General features: G+C 51.0%; 1 protein-coding gene across 1 annotated transcript in view; it reads left to right on the top strand.

Moving 5' to 3' along the window:
- Positions 1 to 242: 242 nt before the first annotated feature.
- The window catches only part of LOC132465004 (copine-8-like), a 51,570-nt gene continuing 37,275 nt past the window's right edge, over positions 243 to 14,537 (top strand). The window contains exons 1-3 of the mRNA XM_060061664.1: positions 243 to 507; positions 8,540 to 8,580; positions 13,853 to 13,899. Of these exons, the coding sequence (XP_059917647.1) occupies positions 431 to 507; positions 8,540 to 8,580; positions 13,853 to 13,899 (165 nt within the window). The 5' untranslated portion in view covers positions 243 to 430. The remainder of the gene's footprint in view (positions 508 to 8,539; positions 8,581 to 13,852; positions 13,900 to 14,537) is intronic.

Here is a 14,537-nt window from a genome sequence, read left to right as displayed (position 1 = left end):
AATCACCTGTCACTGTCGGTGATTAATGTATTATAGTTCGCAAGCACGCACGCGCACACGCAACCACACCAGCACAATGCAGATACATACATACATACTTACAAACACACACATACATACATAGTACATACATATATTCACCCATACATACACACATACACATACACTCCCCCCCCGCCACGAACCACGTGTCTTTTCCCGCCCTCTACTCGCGCTACCAGGCAGCCAATCCACGACACGCGCGGAGCGGCATCTTGAAAGCGCGAGGCTGACCGCGCGCAGATGCGACGTCGTCTTGCCGTTCGTGTCCCCTCGCGCAGTCACGGCTCGCGCCTCCTCTTGAAGCGTTCGTTTACGTTCCACTCGTGTCCCCGGGAAGCGGGAAGGGCGCGCGCAGGGATTCGTTTCCAGGACGAGGAGCTGCGTGAACATGGCGTGCATCGGGGACTTCGACCCCTTCACTGCCGCCATCCCGGCCACCAAAGTGGAGCTGACCGTGTCGTGCAGGTGGGTGACCTCTTTTGTGTGTGTGTGTGTGTGTGTGTGTGTGTGTGTGTGTGTGTGTGTGTGTGTGTGTGTGTGTGTGTGTGTGTGTGTGTGTGTGTGTGTGTGTGTGTGTGTGTGTGTGTGTGTGTGTGTGTGTGTGTTCCGGTGATGGACTGCTCGGTGGAGGAACGGGATAATCCAAAGTTCGCTCCGTATAGCCTGAGCTGTCCAGAGTGGTTGATGGACCCCCGTAGGACAGCTCCGGTAGAGGAACGGACCCGACGGGGGGCCAGGGGTCTATGGAGCCCCGGCCGTAGCAGAGTTGCTCCGATAAGGGGTCCAGACCCGACGGCGGTCCACCTCATGTCTCTAACTGACGGTTGTTTTGAGACGGTTCCTCTGTGTTGTGTTTGTAAACCTATCGGGATTCTGTCCAACCGTTACCTGCCTTGATTACCGTTTTTTTTTGTCAATTGATCCGTCGTGTGTATATTTCATGAACCCGTGACCTGGCCTCTGGGGAGAGAGTCCCCCGTTACGTCCTCAGTCCTTTCAAAGCCACATTCCTAAAGATGCTGGCCATAATTTTCCCTGTGTTAGATGAGCTGTTCCCTGTTAGATGAGCCGTTCCCTGTGTGGGATGAGCTGTTCCCTTCGTCAGGATGATCCGTTCCCTCTGTTAGATGAGCTGTTCCCTGTGATGAGCTGTTCCCTGTGTTGAGCTGTTTTCTGTGATAGATGAGCTGTTCCCTGTGTTAGATGTTCCTGTGATGAGCTGTTCCCTGTGATGAGCTGTTCCCTGTGATGAGTTGTTCCCTGTGATAGATGAGCTGTTCCCTGCGATAGATGAGCTGTTCTCTGTGTTAGATGAGCTGTTCCCTGCGTTAGATGTTCCTGTGATGAGCTGTTCCCTGTGTTAGATGAGCTGTTCTCTGATGAGCTGTTCCCTGTGTTAGATGTTCCTGTGCTGAGCTGTTCCCTGTGTTAGATGAGCTGTTCTCTGTGATGAGCTGTTCCCTGTGATGAGCTGTTCAGAGTGGTTGATGGACCCCCGTAGGACAGCTCCGGTAGAGGAACGGACCCGACGGGGGGCCAGGGGTCTATGGAACCCCGGCCGCAGCAGAGTTGCTCCGATAAGGGGTCCAGACCCGACGGCGGTCCACCTCATGTCTCTAACTGACGGTTGTTTTGAGACGGTTCCTCTGTGTTGTGTTTGTAAACCGGGATTCTGTCCAACCGTTACCTGCCTTGATTACCGTTTTTTTTGTCAATTGATCCGTCGTGTGTATATTTCATGAACCCGTGACCTGGCCTCTGGGGAGAGAGTCCCCATTACGTCCTCAGTCCTTTCAAAGCCACATTCCTAAAGATGATAATTTTCCTTGTGTTAGATGAGCTGTTCCCTGTTAGATGAGCCGTTCCCTGTGTGGGATGAGCTGTTCCCTTCGTCAGGATGATCCGTTCCCTCTGTTAGATGAGCTGTTCCCTGTGATGAGCTGTTCCCTGTGTTAGATGAGCTGTTCCCTGTGATGAGCTGTTCGCTGTGATGAGCTGTTCCCTGTGTTAGATGAGCTGTTCCCTGTGATGAGCTGTTCCCTGTGTTAGATGAGCTGTTCCCTGCGTTAGATGAGCTGTTCCCTGTGATGAGCTGTTCCCTGTGATGAGCTGTTCCCTGTGTTAGATGAGCTGTTCCCTGTGATAGATGAGCTGTTCCCTGTGTTAGATGAGCTGTTCCCTGTGATGAGCTGTTCCCTGTGTTAGATGAGCTGTTCCCTGTGATGAGCTGTTCCCTGTGTTAGATAAGCTGTTCCCTGTGTTAGATGAGCTGTTCCCTGTGATGAGCTGTTCCCTGTGTTAGATAAGCTGTTCCCTGTGTTAGATGAGCTGTTCCCTGTGATGAGCTGTTCCCTGTGTTAGTTGAGCTGTTCCCTGTGATGAGCTGTTCCCTGTGTTAGATGTGTACCCTGTGCATCTGAACAGCCTCCTGGAGCAGCCTCTATTAATAGCGCCTCCTTTTGAAGCCACCACTGATTGGTCCTTTATGAAGCCAGGGATTGATCCCCTCCTCCCCGGGCAGCGACCCGCCGCTCCTAGTGTCTGCTACTTAAGAAGATTGAACACAAAGGATAATCGAACCGGGACCGGTGCTATAATCAGCCTCATAATGGAACCCAGTAGCACTCAGCCCCCCCCCCCCCCCCCCCCCCCCTCCATTGGCCCCATCTCAGCGACTCTCTGAAGCGGTCGTGGGTTCCAGTCCCCCACTACGGCCCCACTGTGTCCAGTCACCAGCAGGGTAGATATCGGAGAACTCCATCGATTACACTTTACAGTAATTCTTCTTTTGTGGCTCAAAGTCTGTTTCCAGTGTTTGAAGACACGGTGATATGGTGTGTGGTGCATAAGTGTGTGTGTGTTTGTGTGTGTGTGTGTGTGTGTGTGCGTGTGTGTGTGTGTGTTTGCGTGTGTGTGTGTGTGTTTGCGTGTGTGTATATGTGTGTGGCGGCAATCCTTGTCTCTGAGTGGTCGCAGCAGATTTCAATCAACACCAGTAATTCTAATTATAGATATCTAAAAATATAATTCTTACAGGAGCCTAAGAATCAAATCTGATGAGGAAACTAGGACCGTTAGAAGCTAAAATAGGCATGTGTGTGCGTGTGGTTCCTGCGTGTGTGTGCGTGTGTGTGTAGGCAGACAGGGAAGGCTGGGATTCCCTTTCCTAAATATACACCCAGTGACTTGATGATGACCACACTGTGGACGTCTGAGCTGCTCCACAGCCCTGCTCTCTCTCGCTCTCTCTCGCTCTCTCTTGCTCTCTCGCTCTCTCTCCTTCTCACTGTTACTCTCTCCTTCTCGCTCTCTTTCTCTCGCGCTCTCGATAGCACACGCACGCACACACACACACACACACACATACACTCTTCCGTTTCACTGGGGTTCGACACGCACCATGTGTATTAGGGCTGGGTAAAAAGATTGATTCATCAATGCACTGCAAATAATTTGTTCTCTTTTTGATTCAGAGTATGCCTAAATGTTCATGCTATACATTTGTGTACATTTGACCATGTTATGATTATTACTTTTATGCTGCAAGTTTAGCTCAGGAACAATACTATACAATGGGGTATTCCTTTTTGCTAGTTAAAGCATGGTTAATTCATTATGAAATGGTTAATTCTAAATAATATTTAGGTATTTTTGTCATCTGCACGTATTATGGAATCGATATCGAAGCAATTGGATCAATATCGAATCGATTCGATATTGAATCGAATGAAAACCTAAAGAATCGAATTGAATTGAATTATGAGGTACCTGGCAATACCCAGCCCTAATGTGTATATAAACACACACAACGTGTACTATGTATACACACAATCAAGTGTATCTACACACGAGTTTGAGCTTGACACTTTGAGAGAGAGAGAGAGAGAGAGAGAGAGAGAGAGAGAGAGAGAGAGAGAGAGAGGGAGAGAGAGGGGTGTAACCTTTAAGCTTGAAAGCAGACAGGAAGGGTTTCCTTGTGGGGCCGGGCCCTGTCCTGTGTGGGTATTGAACACAGACCTGCTGGTCGATGTGTGAGGGGTGAGACACCCCTCTCCTGGAGGGGGGTGGGATCTGTCCGGTGACATGGTGCTGAGGAGGGCGGTGGTGCACTTGTGGATGGAGCACATCGCCGTGTCAACCCCTGCTATTCGTGGCGTTCACTGAGGCCAGGTCTGGCCGGGGCTTTTATTGTGGAGGATTTGTCTGGCAGAACTTCCTGTTGTAAAAGCTTTGGTTTGAGTGTGAGAAGGACCTTGATCAAGTCTGTTTCTACACAGGTTCGGTTATCGTTGCTGATTATTACGCATATTTTGACTAATTCACGTTAGTTCTGAATTCTGATGTTATTATTTTGTCCCTGACGAGACGGATAAATTGCACTACAGTAGTTATGTCTCATCACCTTTATTTCACCGCTTACAACGAACCCGCTGCAGCAAGGAGATCCTGCTTAAACAAAGCTAAAGACACTAAAATCAAGTAAGATGTAATGTTTACCTGTACCTCGTAGTATGTTTAAAAAAGAATTCAAATAGCAGTTAATTCAAACGAGAAGGATCCTTCCAGAATCCGTCTGCAGGTACCCACAGGTCGCCTCTCTTGAGTGTTACCACGGCAACAGCCTCGGGGGGGGGGGGGGGGCCCGCTGGCCTGTTGAGGGGGGCCCGGTGGGGGTCACGGAGAGCGGTTCTGTTAATGAGTTTGTGGAGCGCTGGTCGGGCCTAATTAAAGGTGCGGTATTCCCGCCGCGGCGTGGAGACGCTAGGCTAGCGTTGGGCGGTCGCTCGCGGGGGCGGCCATTTAAAACTGTATTCACGTTCTCGCACACACACAATACGGGGCCAAAAAGTGACACTTAGAGAGATTTTCACGCCTTGACACAAATGTCAGTTTTTCCTTCTTCTGTTTTTGACGCTAAGCAACGCGGGGCTGATCTGCATCTCAGAAAATTCGGGAAAAAGCTGTAAAAGAAAAAATGAACCCAGAAAAAGCGTTGTCACTGAATAATGGATGAACAACACTGGCAGCTGAATAATGCAGAAAACAGCTAACACTTAGCAGCTCTCACTTCTAAATAAAACCCTTTTCGTGCCCTCTGCCTTGTGGCCACAAAGCATCACACTCTGAGAGGTTCTGGCTTTTGTCTGTGTCTAATCGATTGCCGGAGAACCTGCCAATCACAGCGATGCCTCGTCAATAAACGGCCGTTGTAGAGGTCAGAGGTCCATTGTGCTACAGGGTCCCCTTCTGACTCGGAAGGATTTGCAGGGGCGGGAGATGAATGGTCTTTTATCCATTCCCAACATAAAAGAAACTCTCATTTCAGAAGTTCTAGCTAAGCCTAATGCCATATGTTAAAATACCTAAGCCTCTTGTGTGTGTGCACGTGTGTGTGCATGCGTGTGTGTGAGTGTGTTGTATGTGTGAGTGCGTGTGTGTCTTGGTGGCTGTGATGTAACGTGAAGGATTTCAAATGTTATTCCGGTGTTGAAGTGGAGCCGTTGTCCTGAATGTTTGATGAACAACTCTGGAGGAAAACCACCCAGAGCGCACTGGGTCTGCCCATACAGGGGGAGGGAGGGAGGGGGAGGGATGGGGGAGGGGGAGGTGAGGGAAAAGGGAGGGAGGGAGAGAGAGAGGAGAGGCGAAGGAGAGAGAAGAGAGGGGATTGAAGCGAGAAGGGGGGAGGAGAGGGGAGGAGGGAGGATGGGCGGGAGAGGGGAGGGATGGGAGAGAAAAGGGGGAGAGAAGGGAGGAGAGCGGGGACGGAGAGAGAGGGGAGGAGGGGGAGGAGAGGGGAGGGTGGAAGGAGAGACAGGGGAGGGGAGAGGGAGAGAGAGAAGGGATGGGAGAGAAAGGGGGAGAGAGGGGAGGGGAGAGGAGGAAGGAGAGGTAAGATGGAGAAGAGGAGAGTGGAGGCGGGAGAGGTAGGATGGAGGAGAGGGGAGAGGAGGGAGGCTTCTTAAAGAGTTGAGCTGTCTTGAACGACCATGCGGGGGCAGCTGGATGCCCTCAGGTAAACATGAATCAGAGAGCCACACACACACACACACACACACATACACTCAGAGCAGGGATGCTGCTTGTCGTTGACTGTTCTCTCTCTCCCGGTTCTCTCTCCCCTCTTCTCACGAATCAATCGGGCTTCCATCATTTGGTCTCCCCCTTCTCCTTCCTCTCCCTCTCTCTCCTCCCCGTCTCTCAGCTAGTATAGGAAATACCCCAGCCTGTTTACTGCTAGTATAGGGTAAAACAAGTTTACAACTAGTAAAGCATTCGCATGAACACACACACATGCACACCGCACAGACACATCCATTTCCACCCAAGCATGCATGCACACGCACGCACACACATGCATAACACATACATTTACACACAAGCAGTCATTCACTAGCTCTCTTTCTAAGGACGTATTCTACATCTAGCGATGCTTTGATGTGTTTTGGTATTTAGGGGGATTTTGTCCTGAGTTGATGTTTGATGTAATACTGTGTTTGATGTCACACACTCGTGTCATTTGTAAATCTTTGATCTTAAAAATTACAAACCTGTTTTGTCTGCATTTGAAAGACAACTCGTCTGCATCTCTATCCAGAGATTCTGAGCGAGTAGTCCAGAGTTACGACACCACAGACCGATGTCGTGTTGAAGCTCGGAATATTCCATCTTATTTTTCCGTCTCATGTTCAACGTTTGAGGTGGAGGTGGAGGTGGAGGTCCTAGGATCTCCTAGGAGTAGGTGTGGATGATGTAGTCTGAGGCTCTGGGGTCTGACGAGGTGGTGGTCCTAGGATCTCCTAAGGAGTAGGTGTGGATGATGTAGTCTGAGGCTCTGGGGTCCGACGAGGTGGTAGTCCTCCTAGCATGCAGCTGGAGTCCTGTTGGTGTGTTCCTCGTGTCGTTCCCGTAACAGACATACCTCCTCCGATGAGGAGGAGAACGGGGGAGTCCTCTCCTCTCAGAAAGGTTCCGGGTTCAAACCCCAATGTCCGCAGTCAGTCTACCTTCAAGCCCCTTAAGCAAGAAGCCCTACACCTGGTCCTTAATGTACCTCAAGAAGCCCTACACCTGGTCCTTAATGTACCTCAAGAAGCCCTACACCTGGTCCTTAATGTACCTCAAGAAGCCCTACACCTGTCCTTAATGTACCTCAAGAAGCCCTACACCTGGTCCTTAATGTACCTCAGAAGCCTACACCTGGTCCTTAATGTACCTCAAGAAGCCCTACACCTGGTAGGGCTTGTAAAGGACCAAGCCTACAGAAGAGGAGAGTAGTAGAGGAAGAGGAGGAGAGGAGAGCGTCTGAGAGGAGAGTAGGTAGAGGAGGAAGAGGAGGAGAGGAGTAGGTAAAGGAGGAGCAGGAGGAGAGGAGTGGGTGGAGATATAAAATAAGATGGGAGCACTCAGCGGCGTTCTTCCGACGTGCTCCCGGTTCCCCGGGTTCCTGGCCTGACTCCTGGAGTCACGTGAGGGAGCGCCCCGGTTGTGATGAGAAGTGGCAGCAGTGGAGCGGGGGGGCTGACGTCACCCCACACCGCCGGACTGCTGGGAGCGCGCGGCCAGCCGAGCGTGCTCAGACTAGGGCGTGCTCCTCCGTGCACGCCACGGCCTACACCCGCTGACGTAAAGCTCTGGGTCTCCCTCCGACCGGAACATCCTGCTGGGTGCTTTGGCTGCGTGTGCGTGTGTCTCTCCGTCTGTCTTTTCATTGACTGTCTCTATTGCTGGCGCTCAAGCCCTCTCTCTTTTAGTTTTTGTCTCTCTCTCTCTTTTAGTTTCTGTCTCTTTCTCTTCCCGGTTTCTCTCTGTGTCCCTCTCTTTCCTGTCTCTCTCTGTCTCCCTGTCTCTGGTCTCTCTCGGTCTGTATCCCTTTCCGGTCTCTCTCCTTCTCCCTCTCTCGGTCTCTAGCTCTGTCTCTCTCTTCACGGTCTCTCTCTGTCTCCCTTTCTCTTGGCCTCTATCTGTCTCCCTGTCTCTTTCTGGTCTCTCTCTGTGTCCCTCTCTCTGGTTCTCTCTCTGGTATTCCTGTCTCTCTCTGTCCTCATTCCCATTCCGTGTTGTTCTGATCGTGTGGCTGTAGCCCGCTCTGTGTATTCTGTATGTGGCCGTGCTGCCGTGGTAACAGCCAGGCACGGAGCATCTGCTCAGCCTCAGCACCACCGTCCGGCACGTGGAAGACCTCCCACCAGTGGAGGGGATGGACCCAATGGGAACGGCATTTACATTTCATGGCGTCCTTCGCTGTTGCTGCTGCAACCTCCTCCTTTTTCTGCTGCTGCTTTCCCAAGGTGCTTTAAATATGAATGAGCTCGACTGAAAGCTGAGCTTTGAAGTCGTCTTCGAGTTGCCCCATGAATGATGGGATGGAGTAGTAAGAAGATGGGAGGCAGAAGAGGAGATCGGCTGAATGCTCCTCAGGGGAAAGACAGATTGTTCAGCTTTAATAGTCTCTGTATTTGACAGCTGTTGTCAACGTCTTTCTGTTGTGTTGCAGAAACCTGCTGGACCGAGACACCTTCTCCAAGTCAGATCCAAGTAAGCAAGTCGCTCTCCAAGCATGAACACGCACGCATGCCCCCACAATACCCCCACATACATGCAGTTACAAACACACACGCATTTTAAACAGACACAATTACACACACGCACACACATGCATGTACACACACGTACGAGCACGCTCGCGAAGCGCGCAGACACACACACACACACACACACACACACACACCCTCGCATCACGCATGCACAGACACAAGCAAACGCACACTTACTCATTCGCATACACACCCACACCCCCCCCCCCACACACACACACCAATGTACGCACACAAATGCAAACGTGAAAATGCTGCAGCCATCTTGGTTTATCTCTGTACTCCAGAGCTGTTTGTACTTGACTGCTATTGTGCGCGCATACAGCCTGTTTACAACAGCCAACAAACACAAACAATTACAGCTTTACAGTACAACCGCAATAGTGTTTGTGTGTGTGTGTGTGTGTGTGTGTGTGTGTGTGTGTGTGTGTGTGTGTGTGTGTGTGTGTGTGTGTGTGTGTGTGTGTGTGTGTGTGTGTGTGTGTGTGTGTGTGTGTGTGTGTGTGTGTGTAAGCCTTCGTGGCTGCACATATTATACAATATGCAACATAATTGCATGCACACAATGTACGCCGAAAGACACGCTGCTCTCTGTGGGTGAATCAGTAGACGTCCACCTATGTCCAGGGTCCCTCTCTGGCTCCTGGAGAGAGGCAGCGTTAAAGGGGCTGTAGGTGAGATTCAGGAGCTCTTTTATTTCAGTGTAATTAGTTAGAAACAGCCGAGCCATCTGCCGGCTGTTAGTGAGTGAAATGCTCTGTGAGGAGATCCGCTCTGGTCGACTGCGCCGGCCTCTGTAAGAGAGTCTGAGACCTTCTCAACTGTTGACCGTTCCCGGCTCATCTCTTACCAATCGGGGCAACTCTTCCCTTATTGGTCAGGGGAATCCCTCCCTTTTGCCAATCAGTGGTGCGTGAAATGCAACGCTTCTCACTGGCGGGAAACAGAGGGAAGGAGCAGAGAGGGAGGGGTCGTTTATGTTTATCCTGTCTTCCTTTTTACAACTTTCGAATCCTACCTACTGCAGCTTTAATGTTAAGGAGCATCAATAGCAAAATAAAAAGAGCCGATCGTCTCCACGGTGACCCGGGGCAATCAATGGATCCACTGGTCAGCGGAGCAGAACATTCAAAGGACTGGAGGTAGAGGACGAGGAGTTAGAGGACGAGGAGCAGGAGAGGACGAGGAGTTAGAGGACGAGGAGCAGGAGAGGACGAGGAGTTAGAGGACGAGGAGCAGGAGAGGGGGAGTAGGTAGAGGACGAGGAGCAGGAGAGGACGAGGAGTTAGAGGACGAGGAGCAGGAGAGGGGGAGTAGGTAGAGGACGAGGAGCAGGAGAGGGGGAGTAGGTAGAGGACGAGGAGCAGGAGGAGAGGGAGTAGGTAGAGGACGAGGAGCAGGAGGAGAGGGGAGGAGGGGGTCTGAGGGGAGAGGAGCAGGGGAGGTAGAGGAGCAGGAGAGGAGAGCGTCTGAGAGGAGAAGGGAGAGGAGGAGCAGGAGGAGAGGAGAGGGGGAGTAGGTAGAGGACGAGGAACAGTAGGAGAGGGGAGGAGGGGAGAGGAGGGGAGAGGAGGAGGAGCAGGAGGAGAGGAGAGCGTCTGAGGGAGGGTTCTGCTGCCCGTCCATACGCTTATGCAAGGAGGCACTTGTGCTGTGTCCATGTCTCTGCTCCGCTGACAGGCCGGGCTGCAGTCACACAGCATTAGCCTGGCTCAGCAGACACACACGCATCATACACACACACACACACGCACTTACATACACACACGCAAACGCGCACATACACACATTCACACAGACACACGCGCACATACACACTTACACATGCACGCACACTTACACACACACATCATACACACACACGCACACTTACACACACACGCACACTTACACACACGCATCATAAACGCACACAAGCATCACACACATCATGCACACACACACAGATGCACACATGCACACATACACACACACGCATGCACGCATCATACACATATATGCACGCATAATACACGCACATATACACACACAGGCACACACATAAGCGCTCGACCACACACAAACACATGCACACACAGGCGCGCACACAGCCTACAGCCTCAGGGCAGCTTTTGTAGTTTTCATATTAGCTCATAACGCATACAATGCCCTAGTGTGTGTGTGTGTGTGTCCATGTTCGTGTGTCGCTTTGCATTTTGTGTATCAAATTGTAGTTATCGTAGTTATTATAATACAATATTATAATAATAAATATATAATACAATATTACAATAACTCTATATAGTTATTATTATAATGTAATTTAAAATAATTAAACCAAATTGTGCCTCCAAACCTGAGGGCCAGCGGATGATTGTCTTGGTGTGTGTGTGTGTGTGTGTGTGTGTGTGTGTGTGTGTGTGTGTGTGTGTGTGTGTGTGTGTGTGTGTGTGTGTGTGTGTGTGTGTGTGTGTGTGTGTGTGTGTGTGTGTGGTTATGTGCTTGTGCTTGGCCAGCAGATGATTGTCTTGGTGTGTGTGTGTGTGTGTGTGCATGCATGCGTATGTGCATGTATGTTTTTTTCGTATCTGCGTCTGTATGTGTCTAAAACACCAAAAGCCACTCTGAACAGTGTGTACGCTCGAGGTTAAAGAAAGGGAACGTCTCACACCGAACCCGTGACGATCACTAGTGTACTCTGTGTAGCGGTTAGCCTCTATAGCGCCTTCGCGCTGTGTGTTAGCTCGGCTGCCGCTCAACAACCGCTGCTATCCACACAAACAGTTAGAGACACACACACACACATAGACACACACACACACACACACACACACACAAACACATATATAGACAAACACACACACACAGGCAAAAAACACACACACAGATGTATACACACACACACACACACACACACAGGGACAGGCACACACACACACACACACACACACACACACACATATATAGACAAACACACACACACAGGCAAAAAACACACACACAGATGTATACACACACACACACACACACACACAGGGACAGGCACACACACACACACACACACACACACACACACACACACATATATAGACAAACACACACACACAGGCAAAAACACACACACAGATGTATACACACACACACACACACACACAGGGACAGGCACACACACACACACACAGGCACACCCCCCCCCCCCCCCCCCCCCATTGTACCTAATAGGAGCTGAGTGCGCGCTGTAAACATGGGTTTGGTGTAGCACGGCGCGGTCTCTGGGCGCTGCGGGTGAATAATACATCCCTGCTCCTCCTGTTGACGCCATGTGGCAGCTAGCCGCGCGCTAGCAGGATGAAAGCGTAGCGGCGCACGGCCCCTGCTGAGCCCCCCCCCCACACCGCTCGCTCTCTCTCTCTCTCTCTCTCTCTCTCTCTCTCTCTCTCTCTCTCTCTCTCTCTCTCTCTCTCTGTCCCTCTCTCTCTGTCCCTCTCTCTTTTTCTCTGTCTCTCTCTCCTCTGTCGCTCTTTCTCTCTATCTCTCTCCCTCCTCTGTCTCTCTCTTACTCTCGCTCTTTCTCTGGCTCAATCTCCGCCAAGAAAAAATGGCCCCCAAAAGAACAAAATGCAAAAAATGCAATCACATTTATACTAGTGCATGCATTCTTTTTTGTGATCCTACTTAGTTTTTTTCTCCCTTGCTTCCTTTTCAAAAGGAACACAGAACATCACATCATCACGGTCCCCCACCAGCACAGACCCACAGCCACCCCCCCCCCACACACACACACACACACAGCCTACCCATAGAGGCTGAGACTAGTTAACCCCTCTGTCACAACAGAGTAGACACCAGCGCAGATCTCATGCAGCAGGCTGCGCTGCGTATAATATTTTGTATGGGTTCTTAAAACACTTGAATAAAGCAAAGAACAATATTGTTGCTCTGTTCAGGGATTCAGGTGGGGGGTGGGTACAAACCGCTAATGATAACTGGGTTAGCCGCTACGTGCTAACCTTAAGTCAACCAAACTAAATGCAGGTGTCAAATGACACCTGCGTGTGTGTGTGTGTGTGTGTGTGTGTGTGTGTGTGTGTGTGTGTGTGTGTGTGTGTGTGTGTGTGTGTGTGTGTGTGTGTGTGTGTGTGTGTGGGTGTGTGGGTGTGTGTGTGGGTGTGTGTGTGTGTGTGTGTGTGTGTCAGGGCTAACGCTAGGACAAGGACAGACAGAGGTTGTCATGGCCTTTTAGAGGCGGCCAATCAGTGTCGCTCAGGTGGAATGGGCTGGAAAGAGTGTGTGTGTTGGCCTCAGTGGCGAGGTACATTTTTAAGGTAGCTCCCAAAGGGTGATGCTTCCACCACACAGCACCGCAACCAGATGGTTGTATGTTGTTAAGTGCTCCTCTTCCCTCCTCTCTTCTCCTCATATTCTCTCCTTGCTTCTCGATGGTTTCCATCTCCTCTCTCCTGTAGCTTCTCCCCTCCCCTCCTCTCCTCCTCTCCATTCCTCTCCTCTCCCCTCTCTCTTCCCCTTCACCTCTCCTCTCCTCCTCCCCTCTCTCCTCCTCTCCTCTTATCTCACCTCTTCCCTACTCTCCTTTCCCATCCTCTCCTCTCCCCTAACAGCTCTCTTCTTCTCCCCTCTCCTCCCCTCCTCTCCTCTCCTCCCTCCCTCTCCTCTCGCCCCCCCTCCTCCTCCTCCTCTCTGAAATATCATAATGCTAGAAGGTAAACTGCTGACATTTAATGAGACGGTTGTCATTTATCAGCCTGGGTAAGAACACGCTCTGAGCTGACTTCACAAAGCGCTTCACTGATCATATTTATTACCCTTCGATATCTCGCTCACGAGCTGTCTCTCTTCCTGTGTGTTTCTCTGTGTGTCCCTCTCTCTCTGTCTCTCTGTCTTTCTGTGTCTCTGTGTCTTTCTCTCTGTGTCTGTCTGTCTGTCTGTCTGTCTGTCTCTCTCTGTCTGTCTGTCTGTCTGTCTGTCTGTCTGTCTGTCTGTCTGTCTGTCTGTCTCTCGCTCTCGGTCTCGCTCTCTCTCTATCTCTCTCTCTCTCTGTCCGTCTGTCTGTCTGTCTGTCTGTCTGTCTGTCTGTCTGTCTGTCTGTCTGTCTGTCTGTCTGTCTGTCTGTCTGTCTGTCTGTCTGTCTGTCTGTCTCTCGCTCTCGGTCTCTCTCTCTCTCTCTCTCCCTCTCTCTCTCTGTGTTTCCCTCTGTCTCTCCTTTATCTCAACAGTATGCGTCCTGTATATCCAAGGAATTGCCAACCGGGAGTGGCGCGAGGTGAGTCCAATGGGAGGAGGTGTAGGGAGGGAGGGGGAGGGGAGGAAGGGAGAGGGAAGGGGGAGGGTGGGTAGGAGCGAGAGGGAGGGGGGGTGGGAAGGAGAGTGAGGTTGGGAGGGGGGGAGGGATGGCAGGGGAGAGGGAGGGAGAGGGAGGGAGGGAGGGGGAGGAAGGCAGGGTTGTCTGTAATTATATCTCCATCTGTCTGTAACTGTTGCTGGCATCACAGGATGTCATATTAGACCGGAGATGTTAACGATAATTCACAGGAACTTAAGCCTGGCGAGGAAAACATGCGACGTGCTAAAACCACACATTTACATCCCGCCGTCGCGGTGAACAGAGGAGCGAGGCGCTGGAGCCAATCCGTACCGCGTTCACCACGTTAACGCAGAGCTCTGCAGGAACACACGCGTCAGCTTGTTTCATGGTGTTTAACCGCTGTTCCCTTCGGTAAAAAGAAGAGCGGGAAATACCCCTGTATTTCCTGCTCTTTGTTTTAGGCAGAGGAACCTATATGGAGGTCAGGGGGACCGGGTCCACTCTGGGGGACAGTAACAGAACCAGCCGTTGTAATAATGTCAAACTGATCAGCTTCATACACACACACACGAGACGCTATGCACCATGTGTATTAC

This window comes from Gadus macrocephalus, chromosome 9, assembly GCF_031168955.1.
Source record: "Gadus macrocephalus chromosome 9, ASM3116895v1".
Lineage (NCBI taxonomy): Eukaryota > Metazoa > Chordata > Actinopteri > Gadiformes > Gadidae > Gadus > Gadus macrocephalus.
The sequence above is the reverse complement of the archived record's forward strand: the minus strand, read 5'-3'. Positions and strand labels throughout refer to the sequence as shown.